This window comes from Pan paniscus, chromosome 6, assembly GCF_029289425.2.
Source record: "Pan paniscus chromosome 6, NHGRI_mPanPan1-v2.0_pri, whole genome shotgun sequence".
Classification (NCBI taxonomy): Eukaryota; Metazoa; Chordata; class Mammalia; order Primates; family Hominidae; genus Pan; species Pan paniscus.
Window position 1 is genome coordinate 40483948 of NC_073255.2, and position 25916 is coordinate 40509863.

The 25916-nt window shown below is 36.7% G+C and overlaps 1 protein-coding gene across 3 annotated transcripts in view; it reads right to left on the minus strand.

Annotated features, from left to right (window-relative positions):
* Positions 1-25916, minus strand: part of HERPUD2 (HERPUD family member 2) — a 66413-nt gene that overhangs the window by 25935 nt on the left and 14562 nt on the right. For 2 of the 3 annotated variants that reach the window (XM_034963932.3, XM_055115832.2), the window contains exons 2-4: positions 14586-14663; positions 11612-11725; positions 8844-8998 (exon numbers count right to left, since the gene is read on the minus strand). In XM_034963932.3, coding sequence (XP_034819823.1) covers positions 8844-8998; positions 11612-11725; positions 14586-14663 — 347 coding nt within the window. The remainder of the gene's footprint in view (positions 1-8843; positions 8999-11611; positions 11726-14585; positions 14664-25916) is intronic. The other variant, XM_055115833.2, reaches the window with a different exon arrangement.

The window sequence follows — 25916 nt, forward strand, 5'->3', positions numbered from 1 at the left end:
TGAACTCCATAAATATGTGCAAATAACAATTTTAAAAATAAATTATAACAAAACAGACAATATAGATGGGTACAATAAGTAGCTTTTCAGATTTGTTATAAAACAAGGCTGTTAATATTTCAGCAGGAAAAACTGAATGTACAAAACTGGGTGTTTTATAAACCAGCCAGTAATTGTTAGAGTAAATAAACCGCACAACAGACTGAGTCCAAAAACAGTCAAGACTTACAAATGGAACTTTGTAAATGAACAGCCAGTGTTGTAGGTAATGTATTGCTTTGTCCTTCTCATGTTTTCTCAGGAGCTAGGTAGGCAAATAATCAACTACATTTGGATTTCCCAAAGCGAGGTTCCCAGGGTATTGTTAGATTGGCAGACTTCTGAACACCATCTCAAAACTAGTGATTCAAAACCTCAGGGAGTAGGGACCAGAAATGAGCAATTTTCAGTTTTAATACACTCACTAAATATTGAGAACGCTAACCTACATGGTGGTAAACAACACATGCAGACTAGCTAATTATAAGCTATACATAAATTTGAAAACAAAGAGCAGAGCTGTTTTATTTTGATAGCAAATTGTTCAAGGTCACTAAATTACTGCTCTTGCACATTTTAAGGCTAAGACTATGTTAAATAAAATTTACTTAAAGTATAAAGCCTTCATCAGAAAAAATGACAACTATGAGAATAAGTCAAATCATGTTCATTGTTGAACTGAATAACCTAATTACTGAACTGTCACATCAATTGCTTTATAAATCGACAAATACTCTCTCCAAATATAAACACTTATTTTCTAGAACCTAACACAAGCATTCATTTGACTGTTTTAGTGTACCATACACAGAGATGCTTATAAATGTTTGCTGAATGTACAACATTCACTTATAAGGATGAAAGAATTTATAAGTAATTGCTAATATACCACTATGTACCAATTACTGTTTTAATCACTTTATGGACACTAACTCTTTTAAACCACATAGAAATCCTGTAAGAGTTCTATTATCCCCCAAATAATGAGAAAATGGAAGCACAGTAGAGAAGAGACTTGCCCAAACTAGTCACAAAATTCAAACCCAGATTCACAAGATTCAAACCCAGGCAGGCTGGCTCCAGAATCTGTATAATCATTAAGCTATACTGCCTTCATTATTAAAAATAAAATATTATTCATCTAGTAATAGATTCCCTAGGTGAAGCTCAAATATCTTTGTTGCTCAGTACTTTAACACTCACTTTTGGCAAAATATTTCAGATTTTTCTTTTTTTTCTTTTTTCCTGTTCTATTTCATCTTTATTTTTTTTATTCCTTTATTTAATTTTATTTTACTTTAAGTTCTAGGGTACATGTTCACAACATGCAGGTTACATATGTATACATGTGCCATGTTGGTCTGCTGCACCCATTAACTCGTCATTTACATTAGGTATATCTCCTAATGCTATCCCTCCCCCCTCCCCCAACCCCACAACAGGCCCCAGTGTGTGATGTTCCCCTTCCTGTGTCCATGGGTTCTCATTGTTCAGTTCCCACCTATGAGTGAGAACATACGGTGTTTTGTTTTCTGTCCTTGCGATAGTTTGCTCAGAATGATGGTTTCCAGCTTCATACATGTCCCTATGAAGGACATGAACGTATCCTTTTTTATGGCGGCATAGTATTCCACGGTGTATATGTGCCACATTTTCTTAATCCAGTCTATCATTGATGGACATTTGGGTTATTGTGAACAGTGCCACAGTAAACATACGTGTGCATATGTCTTTATACCAGCATGATTTATAATCATTTGGGTATATGCCCAGTAATGGGAAGGCTGGGTCAAATGGTATTTCTAGTTCTAGATCCTTGAGGAATCGCCACACTGTCTTCCATAATGGTTGAACTAGTTTACAGTCCCACCAACAGTGTAAAAGCATTCCTATTTCTCCACATCTTCTCCAGCACCTGTTGTTTCCTGACTTTTTAATGATCGCCATTCTAACTGGTGTGAGATGGCATCTCATTGTGGTTTTGATTTGCATTTCGCTGATGGTCAGTGATGATGAGCATTTTTTCATGTGTCTATTGGCTGCATAAATGTCTTCTTTTGAGAAGTGCCTGTTCATATACTTTGCCCACTTGTTGATGGGGTTGTTTGATTTTTTTCTTGTAAATTTGTTTAAGTTCTTCGTAGATTCTGGATATTAGCCCTTTGTCAGATGGGTATTTTCTCCCATTCCGTAGGTTGCCTGTTCACTCTGATGGTAGTTTCTTTTGCTGGGCAGAAGCTCTTTAGTTTAATTAGATCCCATTTGTCAATTTTGGCTTTTGATGCCATTGCTTTTGGTGTTTTAGACATGAAGTCCTTGCCCATGCCTATGTCCTGAATGGTATTGCCTAGGCTTTCTTCTTGGGTTTTTATGGTTTTAGGTCTAACATTTAAGTCTTTAATCCATCTTGAATTGATTTTTGTATAAGGTGTAAGGAAGGGATCTAGTTTCAGCTTTCTAGATATGGTTAGCCAGTTTTCCCAGCACCATTTATAAAATAGGGAATCCTTTCCCCATTTCTTGTTTTTGTCAGGTTTGTCAAAGATCAGATGGGTGTAGATGTGTGGTATTATTTCCAAGGGCTCTATTCTGTTCCACTAGTCTATATCTCTGTTTTGGTACCAGTACCATGCTGTTTTGGTTACTGTAGCCTTGTAGTATAGTTTGAGGTCAGGTAGCGTGATGCCTCCAACTTTGTTCTTTTGGCTTAGGACTGACTTGGCAATGCGGGCTCTTTTTTGGTTCCATATGAACTTTAGTTTTTTCCAATTCTGTGAAGAAAGTCATTGGTAGCTTGATGGGGATGGCATTGAATCTATGAATTACCTTGGGCAGTATGGCCATTTTCACGATATTGATTCTTCCTATCCATGAGCATGGAATGTTCTTCCATTTGTTTGTGTCCTCTTTTATTTCGCTGAGCAGTGGTTTGTAGTTCTCCTTGAAGAGGTCCCTTCACATCCCTTGTAATTTGGATTCCTAGGTATTTTATTCTCTTTGAAGCAATTGTGAATGGGAGTTCACTCATGATTTGGCTCTCTGTCTGTCTGTCTGTTATTGGTGTATAGGAATGCTTGTGAATTTTGCACATTGATTTTGTATCCTGAGACTTTGCTGAAGTTGTTTATCAGCTTAAGGAGATTTTGGGCTGAGATGATAGGGTTTTCTAAATATACAATCATGTCATCTGCAAACAGGGACAATTTGACTTCCTCATTTCCTAATTGAATACCCTTTATTGCTTTCTCTTGCCTGATTGCCCTGGCCAGAACTTCCAACACTACGTTGAAAAGGAGTGGTGAGAGATGGCATCCCTGTCTTGTGCCAGTTTTCAAAGGGAATGCTTCCAGTTTTTGCCCATTCAGTATGATATTGGCTGTGGGTGTGTCATAAACAGCTTTTATTATTTTGAGATACGTCCCATCAATACCTAATTTATTGAGAGTTTTTAGCATGAAGAGCTGTTGAATTTTGTAAAGGCCTTTTCTGCATCTATTGAGATAATCATGTGGTTTCTGTCTTTAGTTCTGTTTATAGGATGGATTATGTTTATGGATTTGCATATGTTAAACCAGCCTTGCATCCCAGGGATGAAACTGACTTGATCGTGGTGGATAAGCTTTTTGATGTGCTGCTGGATTCAGTTTGCCAGTATTTTATTGAGGATTTTTACATCGATGTTCATCGGGGCTATTGGTCTAAAATTCTCTTTTTTTGTTGTGTCTCTGCCAGGCTTTGGTATCAGGATGATGCTGGCCTCATAAAATGAATTAGGGAGGATCCCCTCTTTTTCTATTGATTGGAATAGTTTCAGAAGGAATGGAACCAGCCCCTCTTTGTACCTCTGGTAGAATTCAGCTGTGAATCCGTCTGGTCTTGGACTTTTTTTGGTTGGTAGGCTATTAATTATTGCCTCAATTTCAGAACCCGTTATTGGTCTATTCAGGGATTCAACTTCTTCCTGGTTTAGTCTTGGGAGGGTGTATGTGTCAAGGAATTTATCCATTTCTTCTACATTTTCTAGTTTATTTGCGTAGAGGTGTTTATAGTACTCTCTGATGGCCATATTTCTGTGGGATCGGTGGTGATATCCCCTTTATCATTTTTTATTGTGTCTATTTGATTCTTCTCGCTTTTGTTCTTTATTAGTCTTGCTAGTGGTCTATCAATTTTGTTGATCTTTACAAAAAACCAGCTCCTGGCTTCATTGATATTTTTGAAGGGTTTTTTGTGTCTATCTCCTTCAGTTCTGCTCTGATCTTAGTTATTTCTTGCCTTCTGCCAGCTTTTGAATGTGTTTGGTCTTCCTTCTCTAGTTCTTTTAATTGTGATGTTAGGGTGTCAATTTTAGATCTCTCCTGCTTTCTCTTGTGGGCATTTAGTGCTATAAATTTCCCTCTACACACTGCATTAAATGTGTCCCAGAGATTCTGGTATGTTGTGTCTTTGTTCTCATTGATTTCAAAGAACATCTTTATTTCTGCCTTCATTTCGTTATGTACCCAGTAGTCATTCAGGAGCAGGTTGTTCAGTTTCCATGTAGTTGAGCGGTTTTGACTGAGTTTCTTAATTCTGAGCTTTAGTTTGATTGCACTGTGGTCTGAGAGACAGTTATAATTTCTGTTCTTTTACTGAGTAAATTTGTTATAATTTACTGTTCTTTTATTTGCTGAGGAGTGCTTTACTTCCAACTATGTGGTCAATTTTGGAGTAGGTGTGATGTGGTGCTGACAAGAATGTATATTCTGTTGTTTTGGAGTGGAGAGTTCTGCAGGTGTCTATTAGGTCTGCTTGGTGCAGAGCTGAGTTCAATTCCTGGATATCCTTGTTAACTTTCTGTCTCGTTGATCTGTCTAATGTTGACAGTGGGGTGTTAAAGTCTCCCATTATTATTGTGTGGGAGTCTAAGTCTCTTTGTAGGTCTTTAAGGACTTGCTTTATGAATCTGGGTCCTCCTGTATTGGGTGCATATATATTTAAGATCGTTAGCTCTTCTTGTTGAATTGATCCCTTTACCATTATGTAATGGCCTTTTGTCTCTTTTGATCTGTTGGTTTAAAGTCTGTTTTATCAGAGACTAGGACTGCAACCCCTGCCTTTTTTTTTGTTTTCCATTTGCTTGGTAGATCTTCCTCCATCCCTTTATTTTGAGCCTATGTGTGTCTCTGCACGTGAGATGGGTTTCCTGAATACAGCAGATGGGTCTTGACTCTATCGAATTTGCCAGTCTGTGTCTTTTAATTGGAGCATTTAGCCCATTTACATTTAAGGTTAATATTATTATGTGTGAATTTGATCCTGTCATTATGATGTTAGCTAGTTATTTTGCTCATTAGTTGATGCAGTTTCTCCCTAGTATAGATGGTCTTTACAATTTGGCATGTTTTTGCAGGGCTGGTACCGGTTGTTCCTTTCCGTGTTTTAGTGCTTCCTTCAGGAGCTCTTGTAAGGCAGGCCTGGTTGTGACAAAATCTCTCAGCATTTGTTTGTCTGTAAAGTATTTTATTTCTCCATTACTTATGAAGCTGAGTTTGGCTGAATATGAAATTCTGGGTTGAAAATTCTTTTAAGAATATTGAATATTGGCCCCCACTCTCTTCTGGCTTGTAGAGTTTCTGCCGAGAGATCAGCTGTTAGTCTGATGGGTTTCCCTTTGTGGGTAATGAGACCTTTCTCTCTGGCTGCCCTTAACATTTTTTTCTTCATTTCAACTTTGGTGAATCTGACAATTATGTGTCTTGGAATTGCTATTCTCGAGGAGTATCTTTGTGGTGTTCTCTGTATTTCCTGAATTTGAACGTTGGCCTGCCTCACTAGGTTGGGGAAGTTCTCCTGGATGATATCCTGAAGAGTGCTTTCCAACTTGGTTGCATTCTCCCCATCACTTTCAGGTACACCAATCAGATGTAGATTTGGTCTTCACACATAGTCCCATATTTCTTGGAGGCTTTGTTCATTTCTTTTTACTCTTTTTTCTCTAAACTTCTCTTCTCACTTCATTTCATTCATTTGATCTTCAATCGCTGATACCCTTTCTTCCATTTAATCAAATCAGCTACTGAAGCTTGTGCATGCATCACGTAGTTCTCGTGCCATGGTTTTCAGCTCCATCAGGTCAATAATGGACTTATCTACGCTGTTTATTCTCGTTAGCCATTTGTCTACTCTTTTTTCAAGGTTTTTAAGCTTCTTTGTGATGGGTTCAAACATCCTCCTTTAGCTGGGAGAAGTTTGTTATTACCGATTGTCTGAAGCCGCCTTCTCTCGACTCGTCAAAGTCATTCTCCTTACAGCTTTGTTCCGCTGCTGGCAAGGAGCTCATGTTGCTGCCTAATCCTTCCTCTGGAAGCTTCATCTCAGAGGGGCACCCAGCCTTATGAAGTGCCAGTTGCCCCCCTACTGGGAGATGCCTCCCAGTTAGGCTACTCGGGGGTCAGGGACCCACTTGAGGAGGCAGTCTGTCCGTTCTCAGATCTCAAACTCAATGCTGGGAGAACCACTACTCTCTTCAAAGCTGTCACACAGGGACATTTAAGTCTGAAGAAGTTTCTGCTGCCTTTTGTTCAGCTATGCCCTGCCCCTAGAGGTGGAGTCTACAGAGGCAGGGAGGCCTCCTTGAGCTGAGGTGGGCTCCACCCAGTTCGAGCTTCCTGGCCAGTTTGTTTATGTACTCGAGCCTCAGCAATGGCAGATGCCCCTCCCTCAGCCTCGCTGTCGCCTTGCAGTTTGATCTCAGACTGCTGTGCTAGCAATGAGCAGGGCTCCTTGGGCATGGGACCCTCTGAGCCATGCGCGGGATATAATCTCCTGGTGAGCCGTTTGCTAAGGCCGTTGGAAAAGTGCAGTATTAGGGTGGGAGTGTCCCGATTTTCCAGGTGCAGTCTCTCACGGCTTCCCTTTTCTAGTAAAGGGAATTCCCCGACCCCTTGCGCTTCCCAGGTGAGGCGATGCCCCGCCCTGCTCCATGGGCTGCACCTACTTGTCTGGCAAGCCCCAGTGAGACGAACCTGGTACCTCAGTTGGAAATGCAGAAATCGCCCATCTTCTGCATCGTTCATGCTGGGAGCTGCAGACTGGAGCTGTTCCTATTCGGCCATCTTGGCGCCACCTATTTCAGATTTTTCTAATCAGCTTAATATACTTCGAAGAGCTGAATGCTTTTGTCTTTTATGTTTATTAATTTTCTCAATAGCCTAGTTTAGAGAAATTATTAATCTTTTACCAATGTATCTATGGTCTTATTCTGAAGACCTGTAATCTTATAAGCTTGATTTGTTTATTACAAAATATATTCACTGTAAGTAGGAGAAAGAGTTATAAATTTTATCCAGAGATAACCACTATTAATGTGGCACTATATATTTTTCCAGGCTTATTTATAATACTCCCACCTTCCACCACTACCACCAAATAAAATAAGCAAAATCACTCTGTATAAACTGAGAGGAACTTACTCTGTGAAAAAGAAAGGAAGTGAATTACCGTCATAAGACAAAGTATTTGAAGCTACTGTTCCATAATATAAACCCTGAGAACACTGCTTTTTACAAGTAAATCTTGGTTTATATTAATAGTAATCACTTTCTGAAAACAAAAATAGTTTCACAGGTACTTTATGAAAGTCTACAACCAGCCTCATCTAAACACTTATTTTGAAAGAAAAGGCTTCACATTTAAGAAATCTGAGACAAATTAGTTCTCTTCTATTTGCTATATATTCAGCTTTGTTTTTCTGTATTAATAACTGAATTAAGTTTAAAGTTCTAAGTAAAAAGTACCTGAGTGTTTATGCTGTCCTGTTGAGCACAGCAGTCAATAGCTACTCCTTGGTTACACCACCTACATTACAATTCTGAGGTCCTAGCCATATTCTCATTTCTAGCTCCATCATCATGGATCCAGACCAGTGCCACACACTGCAGCCCCATGGCTTGATACGCAACACAGAAATTATCACTATCTGTTACTCAAGCTTCCTTTACCTCAAAAATAACAAACAATAATACCCCAGTAAAACAGTCTGCTTTCAGACACAACCCTGGTCCAAACCATGTTCTCCAAGATCCTACTCTCTAAGCTGCTTTACCTGTGGCTGCATTTCCTCTGGAAGTGCCTAACCCAAGGGGCCTGCTGTAATTGCTAAATATAGGGTGACTATGGCAAGCTTCTTAAGAAAACTGCTTTATAAAACTCTCAATACAACAAAGATTCTGGACAACATGCAGCAAGATTAGCATATCCCTGTAATACATCATGGTTTTACTCTAGCACAGTTGTTACCAAGTTGATTAGAAACACTTGTGGAACGTTTAAAAACTTTTAAAAACAGATTGCTGGGCTCTGTACTCTTCCAAGTATACCTTCACTCAACCACATTCCCCTAAACACTAAATTGAGTAGATCTATAGTGAGACTGAGTAAAAAAAAATTAGTTACGTAGATCCTTGCTATTCAAAGTGTGGTCCAAACATCAGAAGCATTAGCATCATCTGGGAGCTTGTCAGAAATGCAGATTCTCAGGCCCCATCATACCTATTGAATACAAATCTGCAGCTCAACAAGGTCTCCCGGTGATTAGGACAAACATTCAAGATTGAAAGCACTGCCCTACATGATTCTCATGTGCAGCCAGGTTTGAAAAGCAGTGCTCTTCTTAACCCTCTAGTTCTCAAAATACAAAATCAAATATATGAATAAATTTAAAATGTACTTTAATTACTGCAAAGAGGCTATAGTGAAACTCAAAAGCAATTCATTTTTAGGGGGCCCCAATCACATTCCATAGCTACCACAATTTCACTTACCCTTGCATTACATATGGAAACTGGTGACTCTGTGCTTGGTCAGTTTGTGCTTGTGGAAGGGTACGCTGCCTCAATCCTTCTGAGGAAGAACCCACAGCTAAAGACAAGGTTTCTTGACCAGATGATGGAGTTGTTGATCCTGAATGATCTGAACTCTACAAATAAAAATGTAATTTTTAAAAGGAGATTTAGTTCTTTACAATCATAAAATTACAGGCACATTACTAAAAACGTATTCATGAAATCCCTCTGCAAAATAACATTTCAGAAATTTACTGTTTTACATCTTGTGTCCAGTATAAGTAGATATTTTAATTTTGATAAGTCAAAACTTATCAAAACTGCTTAATTAAACTAAAATATTCCATTTTTTCAACTAGAAATGGCTGAGGAGCATTATAATATACAAAAACAGCATATTAAATTCTGAGGATTAAGTTAATGCATAAAAAGCTCTTTTCACATGATTAAATTAATGCATGCAAAGCTTCTTTCATGATGCCTAACACATACATTTATTGAAAGTGTTCAATAAATGGTACTAATTACTGAGTCATTTAAACAGTTACTATGTGCCAAGTACTGTACAACATGCTATTGTTAACACATTGGTTTAAAGTAATGAGAAACAGGCTAGAAATCAAAAGATCTAAAATCTAGTGTTATCTCTGACATTAACAAGAGTTATAACCTTAAAGGTTCACTTAACCTCTCAGAGTTTCCACTTTCCTACAGAAAATGAGATGGGACTAAATTTTCAAGATTCCTTTCAGTTCTAAAATTCTATTAGTTTATAGAAATCACCAACAAATATTGCTTTTTTACAAAATGAACTACGAGAATCAAGATGTTAATCAGTATTTTTTTATTCTCATGCTCAAATCTTTTTATTCTCGTGCTCATGGATTCAGTAACCATAAACAATATAACTCCCTGAAGACCATCCCAATTTGTTTGAAAATAGTTTGTCAAGTGTTTCATGTACATTTAAAACACAATTACATTTTACATAAATTATAGTTCTTCCACTTTAAAAAGCTAGGTACAGTATTATTTTAACATCCTTCCTTTAACAATTTTGTTAAATTGTATTTTACCCGTACTGCCTTCCTATTGACAGGATGTCTTTTTGCATGACTCCCATGCTAAGTCCTGCAATGTGAAAGGTCCAAAACTGTCTTTTGCAAAACAGTCCACACCAGTCTTTTGCAAGACTAACAAAAACTTTTAAAATGTTACTTCACACACAATAGATATCAAATATCTTACTAAGGAGTCCGGATTCTTAGGAACATAAACTGGGAAAGGTTTCTTTTTCAGCAAGATTTCTCATTAAATGGGCCATCATAATACGGTGTTCATTAATACAATTATTAGAAGAAAAGCCTAGTCATTTGGCAGCACAACCTAATTTCTCTAGAACTAATGATTTCTGACCTTATTAGGTAATTATTTTATGATTAGATCTTTAAAATATTTTCAAGTCCCTTGAAATTTCTGAACCATGAAAAATTAAGGTGAATTCAACTTAACATTCCTTTGATACTTTTCAGGCTTTCATAACACTGAAAAAAACAAATATACACACTAATGACACAAAATCATGGCTGAGCAACCCACTGGACAAGTCAAAGTCAGAGGGTTCTTTCCCAACAAAAATTGAAGCAATGCAACTGTGTCCGACGACTACAAAAAAAACTCTGTGCCAATGCCAATGTCTGTGCCTTTCCATGCCAAGGCAGGAAACATACAAAGACCCTTGGGTGTTTTGACAAGGCATATTTTATTTAGTTTAATGTAAGCTAAATTCCCATGGCTGGTACTAGGAAATAGTTACCATTAAGAGAATACGAATTAAATACAGCAACTGGAGAAGCTAGTTTCTTAAAGAAGCAGTTAACTAGTATCTATTGAGAGAGTTTTCAACTAGCTCCCACCCCTGTCACTTGTGCTCTCTTTCAAGCTTTGGCTGGATTCTTGACAAGGAAAGCATACTTAGCAGTAGAAAAGTTCCCTGACTGCTCAAGAAGTTGAAAGCAAGCTTCCACTCATCCAATCCTCTCACCTGCAAAGGTGTCATAGAAAGCTTTTATGGGAAACCAAAAATAACATAAAAGGATTGGGGACAATGTTTTTGAAATTTGTAGAAAATGTCTAAATTGAGAAGGTCAACTATTACAAAACATTTCCAAAACAATTTTAGGCAGATGGAAAAATAAGGATGGAGGAATGAATACCCAAGTCTGAAAGAGATTAATACATTAAATATTTCCTCCCCAAGCAGGTGGAATGTACACCCAAATCCAGTCATTTTTAAAAAACAAAATCCTTGACCAAGTCATCTACTTCAAGAAGATTTAGGGTACTTAAATTTTAAACAATTTAATCCACCTTGAATAAAATATACTATTTTAAATACCTGGCATATTTCTGAAACGTCATTGGCCTAAGAGTTTATATTATATAACCGTAACATAATTCCGTTTTCTGAGTATTCCAGTAATTAAACCTTTGAAGATTAAATCTATTACTGACCTGCCATACAGCAAATTATAACTCAAGGTGAATAGACTTCAAGGGATAACACTGCGTATTAGATCTTTCAAAATGGTAAACTTTACAAAATGCCTAACTTTAGTTCAAAACACAATCTCAAAATTCACAAGCTCCAATTGTTCTGTTTTTCATTTAGTTTTTAGAGGCAAAAAATAAGACGACGACGAAAAAAAAAGAAAAGTTCAATGTTTACTCCTCCCAAAACAACTCACAGAATTGCTGCTGGATGCCAATGCTTCATGACTTTCTCTATTGGTGCTGGATTTTGGAGAACTGGGAGGAGTCCGAGAAGTACATACTAGATGAACCATATGATACTCATCTTGCTAAAATTAAAGAAGATTACATTTAAAGGGTAGTACTACAAAATGTACAGTTCAAAAAGTCAGTAGCTAAACTGAAATACTTAAAACTTAGGTCCCTTTCGAGCCTAGCCATTTAATTACTGATAAATTGTTATCATTTGAAGGTAAATTTGTCATTTTATTTGTGATCCTTTTGAATTCAATATTTTCTCCATACTTGGAAAATGATCTAAATACTCTGCAATTGCTGTGTTAAAAAATTATTTTGCATACGAAGCAGTCTTAAAGCAAACAATGTTGTGAAAGTTGTAACAGCACAATCTATAATTTCAGCATGAAAACATCTAGCACCTTAAACTTTTTACGGTTTAGATATTTCCATCACTTGAGGCTTAGCAACTATAAAATAAACTCAAATAACTTCATCATAATCACATTTGCCTTAATTTTAGCAAGGTGATTTTTTTACTCTTTTTTTCAGTCAAAAATTATTTTTATCTATAACACCTATACGCAGATATAAAGCATACATTTAAACTATATTCTGTAAATATCCCATGTTTTTCCATAAACCTAGAAATATGACTGAAGAAAAATATTCCAAATAACGATTAGGGTTGGCATTTTAGCTTAGTGAGATCATAAGCATATTTATTTATATAAAGCCAGCAAATAAGATGGGGAAAGGAAAGAAGGAATAAAGGAGGACAGAGAACAATGAAGGATGAGTCAGCAAGTTTTTTAAAAAGAAAAGAACAGAATGACAAAGAAAAAGGAGCAGAAAGAAAGATAACCAAATGGGGAGAAAGGGAAACAAAGCTACTAGAAATTATGAATGTATCACTTGCCTACCATGAACCTATAATTGTGCTTAATTTGGAGACAAATCCAAGAAAGGGTACAAAAGGCCCTTCCTTAAAGAGGCTCATGATATTGTTAAGAGGGTAGACTAGTGCACTACAGCACAATTACAGAAACACAGAGAACAGTCTTTTTTTCATGAAACTGAGAAGCCCAACCTTAATTGCTTTAGGAGTTTGGAGGAAGAAGTTACTAAGGGTTAGAATGCTAAAGAAAGGCTTCAGAGACAGCATGACAGAAGGTACGCCTGGCAAAGGAGGTTGAAGACACTCCTAATTTTCAACGTCTCCCTTAGCTTCTTAATACAGAATATTAACAAGCATACAAGTATAAGATGTTGATCCTTAGAAACCTAGTTCCAAAAGGTCATTATTAATCACAATTAATTCACAGAATTTATTTATCTTGGGAATGTTTCTATAAAACATTTTGTGACTAAATAGGTAAAGCTAATGGCAGTATTTAACTGAAAAAAGTAAAGGGGTACATTGACTTTAATAAAAACAGTTGAAAGAACTATTCAAAACATAAATGTATTACTCAAAATGTTTTATATAGGGGCACAACAGTTCTTTGACTGAAGCAGTTTTTATTTTAAGTTGTTTGGCCTGAAACCATTCCTGGCAGCAAAAATCTTTTTAAAAGTCTTCATGTGCAGATTTAAGCTATCCTTGGCATAAAATAATTAATATATCTATATTTCAAAGAGCAGATGGCAGAAAGGACTATACCGAAATATATTTTATTTCTGAGCACCAGCATAAAAACAAGAGAAAAAAAAGAACAGCCAGAATACAGAGGTTTTTAGGGCTATTCTAAGTGATACTATACTGGTGGAGACAATGTCATTATATATTTGCCAAAACTCATAGAAAGTGCAACACCAAGAGTGAACCCTAACATAAACTACAGACTTTGGGTGATAATGTATGTCAATGTAAGCTCACTGATTGTAACAAATGTACTACTTTGGTGTGGGATGCTGATAGTGGGGCAGGCTGTGCCTATGTGGGGTCAGAGAATGTAAGAGAAATTGCTGTACTTTCTGTTCAATTTTGCTATAAACCTAAAACAGCTCTAAAAAATTGTTTTAAAAAAAAAGAAGAAAGAAAGAAAAAAAAACCTGCTGCAAATTCCACTATTTTTGAGGGAGTGGGTATTACACCATGTTAGCAATTTGAAACTACATATTGCCAATAACAGCAAGAAGTCACATTGGCAAAGCTAAAATGTCAACTGTCTAAGCAGAAGGAATATACTAATATATTTTTTAAAGTTTCCCATAGGTGATCATAAACATACAGGAGAAGACACAGATCTTCTAAATTAGATAAGGAATATCCACAACAACAGTTAGAGTTAAGTCAAAGATCTAAGGCAAAACAAAGAAGAAATTCAATTCTGCTATACTCACCAACAAAAAGCAACATTTCAAATGCTGAAAAGCTCTATAAGTATAAATTCCACAAATGAACATAAGCTAAAAGCTACCACTAAAATAACTAGCCTTCAAGTTGATTTTATTGAAAATATTGAAATATAAAAATGTATTGAAATATATCTTAGCTCTCAGCACCCACAAAGTTTGCTAACTGATGGACCAGTTAATTTCCTCCTGAAATTAAACTCCCAACTCAAGCAATTTGTATAAAAATATCATGCAGCTGGCAAAAAGGAGATTAAGAGGAAAGACTGTTATCAATGAAAATCCGTCACCACTACTGAACATTCTACTTCTACACTACTGACGTCAATAGCATTTTCTTACAAAAAATGACAAACACCTGAACATGAATACATAATCGTACTTCAGATTTAACTATCAGATGGATATACAGAACTGTTACCTAAACTAACAAGAAACTATCATGTTACTTTCTAATTTATCTTTACTTGTTACACCACGCAAAGGGATTGATTTTAAGTATCTAAAAACTGAACTGGTTGAATAAAATTTCAGAACATATCTCCTCTCACATTCTGAATGTATCTGGTATCAAATAGTGGTAGAAAAGCTTACTTTTCTGAGAATGTCTTTCAGCTGCAGATGATCGGGAAGCAGTCTGCCCGAATACACCAATCTCTGATCCTTCGTCAACTAAGAAATGGGACAAAGAAAAGAATTCAACTTTTCTAATTATGCAAATTGAAGGTTGGGAATAACATGCCTAATTATGGGTAAAATAAAACTCCCTTTAGGCACAAGTAAGCAGAAAACTGACACAATTTAAGAATTTTTGTTTTTCCAAATTCTACTTAAGAAAAAAACATTTAAGAGTTCAGCAAATGATAGTGTATCTATTGTAGCTATAATAAAGTACAGATAATTAACACATTTAAAAACCTGAGGAGGGGGAACAGGTAGGTAAATTGGAAGTCTGTCTTTTCAACCGTAATGCAATGCATATATGACTATCATTAAAAAATCTTCAAGACTATATAAATGAGAAAGTGGTTGGCCTTATATTAATCGTCAACAGTAGGATAAAATTTCGATGTCACCAGAATCATTTTGCCTTATTTTGTCAATTTTTCATCTAAGATAATATATAAGACTTACTTTCTTCCTTACTAATATTGTGCAGAACAATTTATTGGTTTTAATTCAAGAGCCATTTAGATTTAGTTATAAATTTACTTACTATTCTAATTATTATTCCTGCCACTATCACAAATACCTTTGTTAAGTTTTTCAAAAACGCAAGACTAAAGAAAAATCAACACAAGTGCATGGAGAGTCAGTTGCCATCTCTATACGCAACCAGAATATGAAATTATGTAAAATTAAAGCGTCTGTATATACTCCACATAAGGCCTACTTCATAACTGCAAAACAGGTGAATGTTCTTTGAATTTTATCAAAACAAATACTAGCTATATCAGTAATTGTTAAATATGCCAAATCCAAGTCACAACTATAACAATTTTTAAGACTATGTATTCAACATGGCTACTACAAAAGGGTCTTCTCATATTAAAATTAGTCATAATAGAAATTATCATACTAAGATCTGTGGTTCAGGCATCCTTACACATCAAAGGTATAGCTATCCTTCCAAGATACTTAACCATTACACATATTCCAGTTTCTCCTGGAAGCATTTTGGAGTGTGCCGTTCCTCAAATGCACATGTACAAACTCCTATATATAAACAATCAAATACAGTGCACAGGTTTTAAAATCATAAGTCTTACAACCTGTATATATATATATATATAGAGAGAGAGAGAGAGAGAGAGAGAGAGGAGCACTGTGGTATCGTAAAATGTATTTGGTTTTCATGCTGTTTCCTGCCGAACAGCTCCTAAAATCCTTGGAATCTTCAGAAAGATGAGTATCTTTAGTGTGCTAATAAGACAACTGGTGGCTGGGGGACCCTACAATTTAACAGGGGAACCAACAAAGTGATTAGAAGGTTGCAACTTTCAGTCCCACCCCCACCCCCAACCTCCAGAGAGGGAGAGTGGCTTAAGGTTGAGTTGACAAACCAATGACCAATGATTTAATCAATCACGCCTACCTAACGAAGCTTCCATAAAACCCAAAAGGACTGAGTTCTGAGAGCTCCAGCATAGTAGAATGAGTCGAAGTTCCTCAAGAGTGGATGGGCCCAGAAAGGGCATGGAAGCTCTGAGCCCTTTCTCCAAGAACTCGTCCTATGCATCTCTCTTCCATTTGTATCCTTTGTAATAATATCCTTTGTAAGTGAGCAAATGTAAGTAACATGTTTCCTTGAGTTCTGTGAGCTGCACTAACAAATTAATTGAACCCCAGGAGGGGGTCACGGGAACCCCAATTTATAACCAGTTGGTCAAAAACACAGACCACAACCTGTGCTTGGGACCACATATGAAGGGGGGCAGTCTTGTGGGATTGAGCCCTCAACCTGTGGAATCTATCCCCAGGTAGATAGTGTCAGAAGTACACTGAATTAAAGGACATTCAGCTGGTGTCCTCTGGAGAATTATCTGCAGAACTCCTTGTTGTTGGAGAGAAATCCCCACACATTTTGGTGACCAGACATTACAGAAGCATTCTGTATTGCGTGTTGTGAGAGCATAGTAGGAGAAACTCAGTTAGTTTTTTCCTATATCCATATAGGCACTGAATGGCAAACTATATGACCATAAGTTGAATGCTAAATATATAATCAATGATTTAATTCCTGCCCAAAATGAATTATCCAATGCTTTATAAATCTCTATAATGTACTTATTACAATTTGAACCTAAAGAAGTTTCTTGTATTACAGTCATCATAAACTATCACTTTTTTACCAGACCAAACATTTAATAAATAGATACTTTTATGTCATATCATCACTCTGCATAAAGGACATCAGTCTCTTTTTGTGAATTTTTTTCCTTTATAAAAATTATCAAACATACATACAGTGGAGGGAATAAAATGAACCCCCAGGTACCATCTTCAAGAACTCTCAAGTACCCAGCTTCAACAATTACCAAATTTTGCTATTCTTGTCTCATCCATCCCTCATTTCTTTTCTTCAAAGAGAATACTGTATTTTAATCTTTTTTTTAAAAAAATGTAGAGACGGGGTCTCACTCTGTTTTCCAGGCTGAAGTGCAGTGGCTATTCACAGGTGCGATCATGGTACACACTGCAGCCCCAAACTCCTGGGCTCAAGTAATCCTCCCGCCTCAGCCTCTGGAGTAGCTGGGACTCCAGATATATGCCACTGTACCCAGCTGAGTACTGTATTTTAAAGCAATATTACACATCATTTCTCTTCACCTGTACAAATTTAGTAAGTTTTATAATAACCATAATGTTACCACATTCAACAAATAATTCCTTAATATGTAATATCCAATGCAGCTCAACTCTTCCCACTTGCCCAAAAATGCTTTTTAAAGATGATTTGAATCAGAATCCAAATAAGGTTCACACACAAAATTTGACTGTTATGCCTCTTTTAATCTTTTAACAGTTTCTATTTTTAAAAAATTTTTCCCAGGATATTTATGTGTTGAAGAAATTGTTTGTCTCGTAGAACTTTCCAGTCTGATTAGGCAAACTGTATCTTCCTGGTATTGCTCAGCATATTCCTGTAGTTCCTATACAATGTAGTTAGATCTAGAGGGCTGATCAGATTCCAATTACTTTTTGTATGACAAGAGGACTTTTGACAAGGGGAACCTCAAATTGCACATTTTTGACCAGTAGGAGTCCCTACAAGGTGGCTCCTGCATCAGTTTAACATGACCTCTGTCTCTAATAGTAGCTTCCTTGCTCTCAGGCACAAAATGCCCCAGAAGTTCATCTTACACATTTCATGCCCCAGACCTGGAATCAGCCATTGCTCCAGGATCCATGATTCATTTTAATGGGAAATGGTATCTAAAGACCAAAATCTGGGAGCTAGGAGTACTGATTTTTACTTGTCATTACTTCTTCAGTAAGCAGAGCTAGAAAATATGTATTTTTATAAAGAGAAACTTAAATCCTGAGTTCACTGTGACATTTCCAATTAAATAGTATTCACTCATTTTATTTGTATCTTCTCTCACCCTGAAAATCTTTCTTGCTAATGACACTAATAAATACCTGCCATTAGCAAATGTACTAATTTGTTTTATCCTACTACATGTAATCTCAAATTAACAATAACAAGATTGTTACTAACAATATTGAACAAAGTTTAAGATTTCTCATTGATCTTCTCTGTCCTTAGGATATAGGTCACTAGTCAAAATACAGTGTTTCAAAGTTACTTGAAATAATAATTCTTGTAACTGTGTCATCATCCTGACATTTTTTAATTCTTGTTTTCATTTAGAGATTTCTCTATTTTTTTATAATTATATCTAACAAAAAACGGCAATAAGGTAAAAACTATAAACAAGGTGCATTCAAAGAGGCTTTAGTTCTGTCCTTGTCCCCTCTATGATTTTGGATTGCCCTTACAATGCTTAACAACATAACAAAGCTGAATACACACATACTCCTATTTTCCGCCTTTTCTTACATAAAAAGTAGTACAGTATACTTACTCTATTGCATCTTGTTCTCTCACTTAATAAACCAGGGAGATTACTGCTTAGCAGCATAAAAATATTTTCCCCATTCTTTTTAACAAATGCACAATCCTCCATTATATGAAAGTACTATAGTTTGTTAATGGATATTTGAGCGTTTCTAGGCTTTCATTATTACGTATAGTGTCCTCCCTTCATATTATTCTATTTATCTCTATATTTCCCCATAGCATCCTACAATAAGGAGATCATTAATGACATTGATAAAGGTAATCTTGATGGTGTAGCAGGGTAAAAACCTAATTGGAATTGATTCAAGAGAAAAGGAGAGACACGTAGAGATAGCAAATACATACAACTTATAAACAGTTTTGCACTTAAAGGAAGAAATAGGACAATAGCTAGAACGGAAATGGGATCAAGAGAGGGTCTTCCTTTTGGTTTGTTTTATTCTTTTGTGCTTTTGTTTTCTTCAAGAGAGAAATAATGTGTTTATATGCCAACAGAAGTAATTCAGTAGAAAGGAAAAAACTGATGATGCAAGAGAGAAAAACAACTTCAAGAGCAATGTCCTTCAGCAGCTAATAAGGGATGGGGGTCTTGTGTAGAGGAGTTGGACTTACAGAACAATATGACAGATGTAGCTAAAGAGATGCTAAGAAACTTATACAAGATCCCATCACCAGCACTCTGTGCCTCAGTTTCCTTATCTGTAAGTTAAGAGCAATAATAGATTGTATCTCACATGGCTTAATTTTCATAACAACGGAAATGCACATAAACTAGAACAGAACACAATGCCTACTGAGTATTCAGTTAACATCAGGTGCAAATTTCTAGTACCTGCTCCTCCCACATCATGCAGTTTCATGAGGCTCTAATGAGATTATGGAAAAGTACAGAAAAGTTGAATGACTAACAGCAGGCTGTGTATGTTCATTATGCATAAGAACATGATTTGGATGCTGCTAAAACAGGTTGGGTTAAAGTTGCAATGACTGTCACTTCACATTATTAAAAAAAAAAACAAAGTTCCAATTCACATTAGAACTTTCAAGTCTCAGTTTTTTTGTTGTTTTTTGTTTTGTTTTGTTTTGAGACAGAGTCTCACTCTGTCACCCAGGCTGGAGTGCAGTGGCATGATCTTAGCTCACTGCAACCTCTGCCTCCCAGGTTCAAACAATTCTCCTGCCGCAGCCTTCGGAGTAGCTGGGATTACAGTCGTGCACCACCACACCCTGCTAATTTTTGTATATTTAGTAGAGATGGGATTTCACCATGTTGGCCAGGCTGATCTCAAACTCCTGGCCTCAAGTGATCCGCCCGCCTCAGCCTCCTAAAGCGCTGGGATTACAGGCGAGAGCCACCACGCCCAGCCTAAAGTCTCAGTTTAAAATGACATTTATAAATCACAAAAGGAAATCTTTTCATTAATTTTACCTTCTCTACGAGAAAAAATACTTTGATGTTAGTCAAAGAAGTCCGTATCCAAAACATAAGTTATCTAACTTATGTTTTTTTATTTTTGGTTAAAGAATGTAGTATTTACCAACTACTTCTAGATGTTAATATATTATCTGCTTTCTACATGGGTAATCTCCATTTTCCTATTAAACTGTAAAAGTAATGGAATTTGTCAGATATTTTATCACAAGCATCACTTCTAAGCAAGATAGGGAAAAAATATGCTGGAAAACTCAGTATTTGGGACTACTGATCAAAATACATATAAATGGAGTACACTGGCAATCCTACTTAAAATGTTTACTCCCATAATTTGTTAGTAGACAGGTTTAAAACAAATTTTTCACGGAAACAATAGGTCATTTTCAGTCAGAGACTTCAAAAGCCAAAGCTTGGAAAACTTTGCAATGCAATACAAGTTAAATAAATTTAGGAAGATCATTTAGTTAAAAATAGAGGTACCAAAATCTCATGATGGCTATAAAGTGATTATCCAGATTATTGATAATATTAATTTTTTATCCAGAAAAAAACTCAGAAGATTTTGAGAATTCCTAGTCCCAGAACTATGGGTCCCACACATACAAATAATTATTAAATTTAAAAGCTAGCACATATTGTATTTAACCCAAAATACAGCTAACTGAAGTAGTATGACTAGTATCCCAGAAAGAGACTGCTAATCCCTTATCTCCAAGTCCTTCTTTTTTAAAACCACCTACACCTACTAAACAGAACAGTTAGGCAATAGCTAAGCAAGTCTGTCAGCAGTAGGAGGAAAAGATGCAATAGCACCCAGCAAAAGTTTCTGACTTTTGAAAGGAGAAAGACAGACACCGCAGCCTTTATCATTTGCTTCTCTGGAAGAGGAATCAAGGTTTAGAAAAACCATTAGTAGGCGTGTGTACATTTCATTCATATCACTGGTTTTTGCCCTGCCAGAGTCTTTGCTAAATTTCCCATCCAATTCTAAACATTAGGGTTCTTCAGACAAGTTGCAAATTTGTCTCTCTGTCCAAGGCCTCACCCTCTCAGACCCAGATTCACATACCCAACTGCTATGAGATTTGACATCTTCATATATTTTAATAGGCAACTCAAATTCTACAATGCATTTCAATTCCCAATTCCCTAAATCCTTCCTCTTACTTCTTCCCTATCCCATAACAACCTGTGACCAGTTGTTTAAGCCAAAAACCTGGGCATCATCCTCAACTTTTCTTTCTTTTGCCTTGCCTCCCATATCTAACCATCGTCAAATCCTATAGACTCTATCTCCAAAAGTTCCTCTCAGATCAGTCTACTTCTTTCTACCTACACTGCCATTACCCTAATCTAAACCATCGTCTCCTGCCTGGGCATCTGCAATAGTCTTTTAATTGGTTTTCTTGCTTCCATTCTACAGTCAGCAGCTCCAGTGATCTTTTAAAAACTTAAATCAGCCAGGCATGGTGGTTCATACCTGTAATCCCAGCACTTTGGGAGGCTGAGGCAGAAGGACTGCTTGAGCCCAGGAGTTCAAGACCAGCCTGGGCAACATGGCAAGACTCCATCTCCTCAAAATTTTTTTTAAATGTAGCCAGGTGTGGTAGGGCATGCTTGTAGTTCCAGCTGCTTGGGAGGCTGAGGTGAGAGGATCACTTGAGCCCAGGAGTTCGAGGCTGCAGTGAGCTATGATCACTCCCACTGCACTCTAGCCTGGGTGACAGAGGAAGACCCTGTCTCAAAAAACCAAAAAACAAAAACAACAAAACAAACAAAACAAACTTAGATCAATCCTGTCACTCTCTGATGGATTCCCACTACAATGGATTTAATTCAAATTCCTTTCCATGGCCAGATCTGGCTTCTGTCTCTCTCCAAACTCCCCGACAGTATTCTTTCCTCCTTACCCACTAGCCAAACTGACATTCACTTAGCTCCCAAGCTCTCTCAATTCAGACACCCTGCCTGCTGTATTCTCCCCCAGCTCTTGCATACCTGACTCTTAATCACCTTTTAGATTTCAGTTTTAAAATAATCCCCTCAGTGAGGTCTTCCTTGACTTACAAATCTACAGTAGAGTATTCCCTCTCACACATCCTGTTTATATCCTTTGTAACACAAACCACAACCTGTAATTATGTCAACATGTGTTTTTTTCTCTTAAATAAAAGTGCCAAGAACAAAGGGTCCGTAGCCATCTTGCTTGTCACTGTGTTCCCACAGCCCACTACTGTGCCTCACAGAGTATATGCTAAGTGTAGATCTGCTAAATGAGGTGTTATGAGTCCAAAACTGCTTACACAGACTTGGAGAAACCACCTAATTTGAAGTTTGTTAAATTAGTTATTTTACATGTAATCGTGAAAAACAAAAATGAAATATTCAGTCTATGAATCACAACATTAAAACACTTGCTGGTGCTAAATTCATCTGATTCACTTCTACAAATGATACTGATATTAGCAAATTATGATAAAGAAGCAATCATATATTAGTATTTTAGTATTTTTTCTTTAAATTAGTAGTCAACTTTGAATAAATGATTTTATCTTTCCACAGCAAGGTCACATCAATTTTCAGAAATGTAGAACATACAAATGTAACAAAATTACATAGTAGCCCCCAAAATACATAAAGCAAAAACAAGTATGGGCAAGGATGTAGAGAAACTAGACCCTTCCTACATTGCTGGTAGGAATGTAAATGGGTTCAGCCACTGTGAAAAAAAGTCTGGCAGTGTCTCAGAAAGTTAAACATACAGTTACCCTATGACACAATATATACCCAGTTCCATTGCTAGGCGCATACGAAAAATGATGGAAAACATATGTGCACATAAAAACTTGTACAAGAATGTTCATAGCATAATTATTCTTAATAGTCAAAAAAAAAGTAGAAACAACCCAAATGTCTATCAGCTGACAAATGGATAAACAAAATATGGTGTATATAAATATATGCACACACGGAATATTATTCAGCCACAAAAAGGAATGAAATACTGACACATGCTATAATGTAGATGAGCCTTGTAAACATTATGCTAAGTTAAAGAAAGGAGGCACAAAAATCCATATGATTATTTTTATATGAAATGTCTAGACTATGCAAATCCATAGAAACAGAAAGTAGAAAAAAAAAGAAACAGAAAGTAGATTAGCACACTGGAAGAAAAAAGAATGGGGAGTGACTGCCAATAGGTATGGAGTTTCTGGGGTGATGAAAATATTCTAGAATTAGGCAGTGATTATGACAGCACAACTTTGTGAAGTACTAAAAACCATTGGGTCATATACTTTAAAGGGCAAATTTTACAGTATGTGAATTATACCTGCATTAAGAAAAACTGTTACTTTCAATTGAATATCCAAATGCCTTCAAATAATCTGAAGTTTTTGGTTTTTTGTCACCCAGGCTGGAGTACAGTGGCATGGTATCAGCTCACTGCAACCTCTGCCTCCTGAGGCTCAAGTGATCCTCCCACCCCAGTCTCCTGAGTAGCTGGGACTACAGGCATGCGTTATCACGCCTGGCTAATTTTTGTGTGTGTGTGTCTATATATAGATACATACACATACATACATATGTATGTGTGTGTGTGTGTGTGTATGTGTATATATATACTTAATCGGCATACAAGGGACATACCTCAATATAATAAAAGCCATCCATGACAAACCCACAGCCAACATAATACTGAACGGGGAAAAGTTGAAAACATTCCCTCTGAGAACTGGAACAAGACAAGGATGTCCACTCTCACCACTCCTTTCCAACATAGTACTCTAAATCCTAGCCAGACCAATCAGACAAGAGAAAGAAATAAAGGGCATCCAAATCGGTAAAGAGGAAGTCAAACTGTCGCTGTTTGACAATTATATGATCGTTTACCTAGAAAATCCAAAGACTCCTCGAGAAAGAAAGTTCCTAGAACTAATAAAAGAATTCAGCAAAATTTCCAGATACAAAATTAATGTACACAAATCAGTAGCACTTTTATATACCAACAGCAACCAAGCGGAGAATCAAAACGAGAACTCAACCCCTTTTACAATAGCTGCAAAAAAAAAAAAAAAAACTTAGGAATATACCTAACCAAGGAGGCAAAAGACCTCTACAAGGAAAAACAACAAAACACTGGTGAAAGAAATCATAGACAACACAAACAGAAACACATCCCATGCTCATGGATGAGTAGAATCAATATTGTAAAAATGACTCTACTGCCAAAAGCAATCTACAAATTCAACGCAATTCCCATCAAAATACCACCATCATTCTTCACAGATTTAGAAAAAAAAATTCTAAAATTCATATGGAACCAAAGAAGAGCCCACATAGCCAAAGCAAGACTAAGCAAAAAGAACAAATCTGGAGGCATCACATTACGTGGTTTCAAACTATACTACAAGGCCATAGTCACCAAAACAACATGGTACTGATACAAAAACAGGCACATAGACCAATGGAAGGAATAGAGAACACAAAAATAAACCCAAATACTTACAGCCAACTGATCTTTGACAAAGCAAACAAAAACAAGAATTGGGGAAAGGACACCCTTTTCCACAAATTGTGATGGGATAATTGGCTAGTCACATGTAGAAGAATGAAACTGGATCCTCATATTTCACCTTATACAAAAATCAACTCAAGATGAATTAAGGACTTAAATCTAAGACCTGAAGCTATAAAAATTATAGATGATAATATTGGAAAAGCCCTTCTAGACACTGCCTTAGGCAAGGATTTCATGACCAAGAACCCAAAAGCAAATGCAATAAAAGCAAAGATAAATTGCTGGGACTTAATTAAACTAAAGAACTTCTGCACGGCAAAAGGAATAGTCAGCAGAGTAGACAACCCACAGAGTGGGACAAACCTTCATAATCTAATCATCTAACAAAGGACTAATATCCGGTATCTACAATGAACTCAAACAAATCAACAAGAAAAAAAAATCCCATCAAAAAGTGGGCTAAGGACATGACAATTCTCAAAAGAAGATATACAAATGGCCAACAAACATATGAAAAGATGCTCAACATTACTAATGATCAGGGAAATGCAAATCAAAACTACAATGCAATACCACCTTACTGCTGCAGGAATGGCCGTAATCAAAAAAATCAAAAAATAATAGATGTTGGCGTGGCAGCAGTGAACAGGGAACACTTGTACACTGCTGGTGGGAATATAAACTAGTACAACCGTTATGGAAAACAGTGTGGAGATTCCTTAAAGAACTAAAAGTAGAACTACCATTTGATCCAGCAATCCCACTATTGGGTATCTACCCAGAGGAAAAGAAGTCATTATACAAAAAAGATATTTGTGGCCAGACGCGGTGGCTCATGCCTGTAATCCCAGCACTTTGGGAGGCCGAGGCGGGTGGATCATGAGGTCAGGAGATCAACACCACCCTGGCTAACATGGTGAAACTCCGTCTCTACTAAAAATACAAAAACAAAATTAGCCAGGCATGGTGGCGGGCACCTGCAGTCCCAGCTACTCGGGAGGCTGAGGCAGGAGAATGGCGTGAACCCAGGAGGCGGAGCTTCCAGTGGGCCGAGATCGCACCACTGCACTCCAGCCTGGGTGATGGAGCGAGACTCCACCTCAAAAAAGAAAAAGAAAAAAAAAAAAAGATACTTGCACAAATATTTATAGCAGCACAATTTGCAACTGCAAAAACGTGGAACCAACCCAAATGCCCATCAATCAACAAATGGATAAAGAAACTGTGAGAGACAGATATATATATATATATATATATATATACACATATGTGACGGACTACTACTCAGCCCTAAAAAAGAACGAATTAATGGCATTTGCAGCAACCTGGATGAGACTGGAGACTATTATTCTAAGTGACGTACTCAGAAATGGAAAACCAAAC